At 39.4% G+C, this 8,533-nt stretch overlaps 1 protein-coding gene across 1 annotated transcript in view; it reads right to left on the bottom strand.

Moving 5' to 3' along the window:
* Positions 1-41: 41 nt before the first annotated feature.
* LOC107080860 (uncharacterized protein DDB_G0292642-like) overlaps positions 42-8,533 on the bottom strand; it is a gene marked incomplete at its 5' end in the record, with an annotated part of 18,590 nt that continues 10,098 nt past the window's right edge. Inside the window, one exon of the mRNA XM_015369066.1 lies at positions 42-263. Within this exon, the coding sequence (XP_015224552.1) occupies positions 42-263 (222 nt within the window). The remainder of the gene's footprint in view (positions 264-8,533) is intronic.

Here is an 8,533-nt window from a genome sequence, read left to right as displayed (position 1 = left end):
TTTTCTTTTTTTTTTTTTCTTCTCTCTCCCAGGTTGAGATCTCAAGTCTCCATAAGTGCGGAGCCCTTCCCCCCATCCTGCTCTCCCTCCGCTGGCTGGCATCGGTTCTCGCCGTTGCACTGGTGGAGCTCGGGGTCTGGGGGTGGATGTCCGGGTGGATGCCCGGGTGGCTCATTCCTGGGGGCCTCTCCGCGGGCCCCTGCCGGCCGGGGCCTTGCTGGGGCTCTTGTTTGGGGGTCGGGCGCCCATGGGGCCTCGGATCCCTGGGGCCCAGGACCGGATTCACTTCAGGGTGGCCGGCTGAGCCTGCAGACTCGTCCCCGTGGCTCCCCGGGGCGCTGGCTTGGCGGTGGCTGGGGGGCTTCCTCTGGGCTGTCTCTCCTCCTCCCTTGGTGGGGGTCTGATTTCCGGGGCTGGCCCCTCCTTGGTGCCTTCGCTCTTGGGGTCCCTTTGGGCGCCTGGGGCTTTGGGTCTCCCGGTGCTGGACTCAGTGCTCTTGGGAGGTGCGCCTCTTCGGCTCTCCACAACCACTATTGAGCATTTTTTCTATGGATAAACATTACATGCACAAGTGCACCCTCACAAACAATTACAGGTGCTTGGGTCCAGTTACTCAGAGATTCACTTCCACACAGAAACCCCACATTCATATCCTTAGGTAACACGGAGTACATGTCAGACTAAATATTATTACTTTAGCGATAGTTTCAAGGTGTTGCTTTATTGTATGTCTCGTACCATGTCTTTCGATTGTGCTGTTCTTTTTTCATCTCTTTACAGGTGATGAAGCAGACTGAAAATGTTTTGTTATTGTCTCCTTTTTATCTCCTCTTTCTTTCATCTTTTCCCTTTTTCTTTTTCCCTTTTCTTCTTCTGTTTTTCTGCTCTATTTACATTGCAGTGTCCATATGAACTGTAAAACTCCCTGCATACCGTAATTATAATAAAGCAATTTATATTCATGAAACAAGTGGAGCTATATGGCAATGGCCATACTGCTACACTTGTGAAAGTAAAATCTGTTGGGCTCTTTTTGGCATCAAGGCAATTACTCTTATTGCCACATTGCCAGACAGGACACTGTTAAAAAAAAAAAAAAAAAAGTTTATTTAACTATTGTCACCCATTCCAGGTAGGCAATAAAAAGTTCTACTGGATTCATTTTGTATTTGTCTCTTTCCTGCCTCACAAAGGTAGGCAGCAGCTTGACAAAGCTATGATTGCAATTTTTTTTACATCAAGTAGTTTGCAGTTCTTCATATACACACACACTTCAATTTCAAACTGATAGTATCGGTATCGCCAATACTGCAAAGCCAGGTAACAAGATTTAACAAGATTAATTCTGATGTTTGTACTTCCAATGGTTTAAAAGAGGTAAGGAGTTGAAAAAAATTGACATCTAGGATTTTTCATTTACAGGGCCTGGAGCTGCAGTGGCTGCTGCAGTGTCAAGTCTACTCTTACTCTGCCTGCTTTAAAAAATGAGGAAGTTGTTGCTAAACAAATGCTTATAACTCTGGCATAATAAATCATATTGAAGTCATTCTTGCACCGTTTAATTCAGGACGTGAAGGGGAAAGAAGCCGTAGGGCTTTTTTTTTTGCTCAAAATGTTTTTTGATAAGACAGCACAGTGGGAAAATTTGGGAAACTTAAAAAAATGGGGAAAAGAAATGGTGTTATATGATTAATAAATCAAAAACCATAATAGATACATTAATAAAAAAAAAGCATGTGAACACGATGATGACTTAAAAAAAAATTCGGCAAAATCAATGTAATACTTTGCTTAATAAATAAAAAAGTATGAAAGATACAGATATAAATAATTTAATATATGTATCAGCACGCGTTGGTAAGTTTCATGTTCCTACAAAAATGTATGTTGCCATGGTGACAATGTAAAATACTGGGTCATATTCAGGAACTTGATTTTGAGTAAATTACAGATTTTGTGCCCCTAAACAAACCTTTGTCCCGGCAAAACTATAAAAGATATTGACAAAAATAATTCAATGTGATTGCTAAGAGGGTATGAAGATTAAATTCCACAAGGCTCATGTTAGTACATTGCACGGTCTGAGAAAGAGAACTGTATGAAACACGTGCTGTTTGACATTCACAATCCTATTTAGGCCCCAGCAGTGACAGTGCTGTGATGGTCTACTGTAGAGGCAGCGATATGAAAAAGTGGGGTTTTGGAATTTTTTGTTCTGATTTTGAGAGAGCTCCCATTGGATTTCTATTGAGGAAGACTGGACCTTTCACCACTCAGGACCGGATTGCCGGAAAAGTGCAAATCCCACACGAATGAGGGTTAAATTTCCTTAATGCTGACAAAAATCCCTACATTTTGATGTATAATTTGTCTAGATGGAGTGAAAAAAACTTTTTGGTAGAAACATGAAAGTTTATATACTTGTTCATCAAAGCCTAACATAATTCAACACAACACAATGTTTTATCCATTTTCAAATTTTGTAAATTTCCTTCTTTTTCCCAGAATGCTTTGTCTTTCAAAAATATTTTGAACAAAAACAGCCCTAAAGCTTTGTTTTTCCAATCCGTCATGAATGAAACGGTGCAAGAATGACATCGATATGACTTATTATGCCAGAGCTATACGCATTTTTTCAGCACAAGATTGTACAGCCGATTAAGCCAGGGATAATAGGGGAGACAGTGGCTGAACAAAAGATGTTTTAAAAAAGGATGCCTCTCCCAAGCTATTTAATGTACAAACATGAAACTTGGTATGTAACAAACATCCCCAGACCCTGGAGTGGCGCTTTGTGGTCCTAGAGTGGAAATAAAAGCCATTGACTTCCATTTAAAACCAAAAATCTTTTAAAAAAATCTTTAAAAGTTTGAAGCTTCACTGAAGTAAAACTGTAAAAGATACCGAAAGCTGAGTTAAATACTAATAGCAGAAGGTTGCGGAAACGTCTTAAAAGATTAATGGTGTTTCCAGCTGAAACTATGCTTATTTAAAGGCAAATAAGATGCAGTTTTAGGGGAATTTTTTAAAAGTTTTTCATTAATTTCTATGGGCCAAAAAAGCTTAATATTTCAAATAATATTTACCGAAAAAAACGAAACAGGAAAGTGAGAATGCATTAATACTAGAAAATTCCCCAAGGAGGCCTAATGGGGATAGTGGCAAATTGCTTGTTCATGGTTGATTGCAACTGGCATCTACATGTCGAGTGGTAACCTGCGTCTCCACACCTACAGGGGACTGGCTTCACAACACATGTTGGCGACTAGCGTCGCAACACCTAGAGAGGTGACTAATGTCACAACAGCTAGTGCCGCCTGGCGTCGCCACACCTGCTGGTGACTGGTGCAGCTGGGGTAATCATAAAGATTCCTACAGTGCAAAGAATATATTATATAGGTTTTCATTTTGTAGTGGACTTGTCTTATTTTGAAGGTCAAACAAGGCTGTGTCTTTAGGATATGGTCAGACTCTGGAGAGATATGGAATCCATTTACAATTGTTGAATATTTCTAATTCATTTTAGATTAGTCTATGCTTTATTAGTGTGTATAATGAAGAGACTTTTATTTAGTAGAGTCCCTGGTGTCTTATTTTTAAAGTCTAGCAGGGCTGTGTGTTAAGGGATGGGTTTATGCCCAGCAGTGATATAGAATCAATTTCCAAAAGTTAAATCACTGGTTTTCTCTGTTATTTGGTGAATAAATGCTTTATTAAAATATAAAGAGAGAGTTTTATTTTGAAATTCACTCTGGGGTATGTTTTGAAAAGGTCCCTAGAGTCTAATAGAAACAAACTGGTAGAGTTTGGGTCATAATGCTGAGCCAATTGCATCAATTAATATATGTGTATAGTTTAGGCTTTTATTTTGCAGCCTTCCTTGATTCTTACTTTGAATGTGTAGCAGGGTTGTGTGTTAAGTAAAGGGCCACACCCAACAGTGGTATTAAATCAATTTCCAATTGTTAAATTAGTCTTTTTGCCTGTTATTAGGTGAATAAATCTGGTGGCAATGGGAAGCTTTTATTTAGAAGTTCGCTACAGAGCGTCTTTTGAATAATGGTATAACATAACATCCTTATTGTAATTCTATCATTAACCCTTTGATTGCTCATTCTGTAGTGCCTGCACTGATGCTGCCTTGTTATCTAAGGGCTGAACGGTCCACTCTGCCCACCCACTGCGTGGTGTGGGACGGCCCTTAATGTAGCGGACCCTCTGCAGGAACGGAGGGTCGTAGGGTCAGTGCTTAGGGGGCCGGGTTTTGGACTGGGCCCATCTAAAGGGTTTTAATATCATGTGCTGCTGCTGCCACCGGGTGGCAGCGCTGAGCGTTTGGTCTTTAACGTACCAAAGCAAAGCCTGGATTGAACCAGTTTATCATCTCAGAGAAAATATTATAATGTCTCCATAAGAAAACTACCTACAGATTCCTGAGCGATGCTCAGAGTGAAACTCAGAACATCAATTAAAAAAAAGATTGATCTAAAAGTAAAAAAAAAAAAAAAACTCTAATAATCAGTTAATTCAACTTTAATTTGGGCCGATAAATAAGATTATCTGTGGATGAAGGATTTGAAAAGTAATAAAGTCAATTTTTGCTAAACAGAAAATTTAAATTAAACTTGTTGGCTTGTTGAGCTTATAAAGTTTCATGAACAATGAAAATGATGAAAAACTAAACAAATATTTACGAGATTTAAAAAATGTTGTGTTTGTGTTTTTTTTTCTCTCTGTAAAAAATAATCAGACAACAGAGATAAAGGGATACACTTTCACATTAATCTGAAAATCAGAATCTGTGTTTGTTTCATTCTTTGATTTCTGTTTGTTTGTTTTAAAATGAAAAAATAGTGGGGTTGGTTATCTGTTTAATTTTTCATTTTTAATACTTTATTGTAAAAATCAAATAATGGTCTCTATGCACAGCTCCACTACTTCCTGATCTTAAATCAGCTCTTTTGTTGCCTGTATTTTTCTCCTGGATGAACTGATTAATCCAGGTGTGTCTGACCTCACTAACCATGGCCAGACACACCTGCATTAATCAGTCCATCCAGAAGAAAAAGACAGAAAACAAAAGAGCGGCAGTTCAGGTGGAGTTGTGCATAAAGGCCATTAAATCTTTATTTTGGTTTTCTGAATCCAATTCAAATAACTGGGCTGTTAAAAATTGGGATTGAGCGTCAAGGCCTGCAGTGTGAAGGTAGCCTTAGTCACCGCAGCTGGAACACTGGTGGATTGGTGCAACTGTCTTATTGCAGGACATCTCTAGGGCCCACTGTTGCCCTTATATCCATCCAATTTGACCTGGGAATGGTGAATACCTGGTTACCATGTGTGGCCATGAGGAGGCACTGCAGGGTATCTCAGTGTGTAGCACAGTAACACCAAGTGATCCCCAGGATGCACTAATGGCNAAATAACCCAGAAACAAACCATACCTAAACACCAACAACTATAAATGGCTCCTACAACTTCAGTTCATCAAAGGACATAAATTTGCTCAGATAAACATTTCAGACAACTGTATTCCGTTCACACCAGACCGGAGGACGATAAGCGCATAAATTTTAACCATAGCATGAAGGAGGCTTTATGAACTCCTTATTTCTCATGACCTTCCCTTCACCCTTGTCTAGAGTAGGGAGGGGAGGCACCTGCTTTATGTCCCCCTAAACAGCATAGCATGGTACAGGATTACTCTATCATTACTTCTGTTCAAACATTTTATCACACAAAATAGGCCAAGGAAAAACCTTGATTCCACACTAATGAATAAGTTATAATCCATGGTTAGAATGAAATTAGCTCCATCTGATTAATTGATAATGCCCACATAGAAGGAATGTCTTTCAGTGTTGTAATGTTACCTGCATCCATTAGAGGGCACCACTGTTGAATCTCAGCAGTCTCATTTGTATTTGCAAAAAAGAAAAAAAAGTATTGCCAGAGTGGATTAATGCTCAAAGCAGTATGGAGTTGTTTTAGTGTTTTTTTTTTATTTTATTAAATTCAAGAAAAAAAGTGGTCTGAAATATTATAGAGTAAGCTACTTCCAGCTCCTTTACAATATATGTAAATCCCTTTATTTTCCTACAATGGGGAAATTCACTCTGCATTTAATCCATCCCCTTGGGGAGCAATGGGCTGCCATTGTGTGGCGCCGGCGAGCAGTGTGGGGTGAAGCACCTTGCTCAAGGACCCAGAGTGGCGGCTGTGGGCATCTAACCAGGTACTTGCAACCTTCTGAGTGCCCAAGCGAACTGCTCTAACCACTAGGCCACCCACTCCCCATAACAACATAATATTTCTGTTCATTCAATTGATCTATAACTCTGGGCTCAAGGCATTACCTAGGGCTGGACAGTAGATCAGTATCGATATTTATATGTTCAATGATATAATCAGTGAATACATTCTCTTTAAAATCCATAAAGGTCTTTGATTACAGCATTGCAGCTGATTAAAGTTGAACAGAAATAAATATTATATATTTAATACTATAATATAATATATATAATGTAATATATAAATATGTGATGAAATAGACCACAGAAACAAAGCCTATGTCCAGCAACATTACACTGTAATTATCAGTAGTAGGCTAAGCTAAGGCAGAAATGTTGTTGAGTTTAGCATCTGATCAATGAGAATAAAATGTTATTACAGTAACAGCATAGAGAGTGTTGCACAGCTGAAGGTACATGATCATAAGAAATAATAACCTAACTATAAAACCATGTCTTCTAAAGATATCTAAAACATTATAAAAATATCAGGGCTGATAAACTCAAGTTTTGAAGTTAGAAACAGCAACCAGCACCTTTAAATACTTTTAAATATTTTCCCTCTTTGTTATTTGTTGCTGCCACCACAACAAATCCCATGATGCTTTGCGAGGAGAACTCTCACAAAGCATTCTGGGATATATCTGCTCCTCTAGTGAACATTGATCACTAATTTTCAAAATTTTATTGTGGGAAATTTTGAGTCCACTACTTTTTCATTATATTCAGAAATTTCATTCAATATATTCAGAAATTTCTTTCAATATATTCAGAAGTTTCATTTAATATATTCAGAAGTTTCTTTCAATATATTCAGAAGTTTCATTCAATATATTCACAATATTATTTATGAAATTATGAGTCCACTATTTTTTTTATCCACTACATATTTGTACACTCATCTAAAATAGCATAACCACTATATAGTGCCCTATGTAGTGATTAGGTCAGACACCTGAATAGGCCAATTACTGCCAGTCCTGCTAATGATCAAATTATTTGATGCAGGTGTGTTAAAGCAGAATAGGGACCCACCAAGGCTGGATTTGACACCATTATATGGTTCTAGATCCCACTGTCAATGGACATATCTCTAGAGACAATCTAACTGATCTAGTGACTTATTTACCACAAAAAAAACAGAATACCAGTCTGCCATCATGGCTGCAGGTGACTGTTGGATCCCTTCATGGTTACAAACCATAGTCACCTTAGGCTGCGTTCACACTGCAGCCTGAAGTGACCCAAATCCAATTCTTTGGCCCATATGGACCTGGATCTGATCTTTTCATGACAGTCTGAACAACACAGGTCAGATATTTTCCGGTGCGACCCAGGCCACTTGGCTATGTGGTCCTGAATCCGATACGAATCTGATCTTTTCAAATGCGACCTGTGTCTGAACGCCCAGGTCGCATTCATCGCCATTAATACCCGATAAAGGTCACTATTCTAGGCCTTTCTATAAAGAAGCGGCAAGAAAAACAACAACCATGGCGGACGATGATGCGGTGAGCAGTATTTATGTTTAACCATCTTGAAAAGATTGTGTTTTTATGGTTAGGAAAGATTGCTAGATGCGCTTCGGCCTGTGATGTCATTGCGTCCTCTACTGCGCATGCAGGACACATGAGCTGTATGACTGCAGTAAACAAGGAGATCACATACAAGTCGCATATATTTGGAAATATGAACGGCAGCGCAAAAAAAAAAAAAAATTCACAAAAAAAATTGGAATTGAGCATCAAGGCCTGCAGTGTGAAGGTAGCCTTAGTCACCACAGCTGGAACACTGGTGGATTGGTGCAACCGTTTTATTGCAGGACATCTCTAGGGCCCACTGTTGCCCTTATATCCATCCAATTTGACCTGGGAATGGTGAATACCTGGTTACCATGTGTGGCCATGAGGAGGCACTGCAGGGTATCTCAGTGTGTAGCACAGTAACACCAAGTGATCCCCAGGATGCACTAATGGCAACATTCCAAGGCTTTTATCTATGGACCATGAGTTTCCATGTAGATTATTTTTCCACCTAAAACCTCAAAAAGACAGCTGATGCATTTGATCGCCATGGTTCTGGACCTCACTGTCAATGCACCAGTCTTTGGAGACAATCTGAATGATGGATCTAGTAACAGTTATCAGCTGAAGAGAAGGCAGGCGGTGTGGATGAGACTCAGCCCAACCAGTCTGCCATCATGGCTGCACGACACTACTACTGTATTTTCACGACTATAAGGC

This window comes from Cyprinodon variegatus, unplaced genomic scaffold, assembly GCF_000732505.1.
Source record: "Cyprinodon variegatus isolate N-32 unplaced genomic scaffold, C_variegatus-1.0 Scaffold2420, whole genome shotgun sequence".
Classification (NCBI taxonomy): Eukaryota; Metazoa; Chordata; class Actinopteri; order Cyprinodontiformes; family Cyprinodontidae; genus Cyprinodon; species Cyprinodon variegatus.
This window is presented reverse-complemented; position numbering and strand designations above follow the sequence as displayed.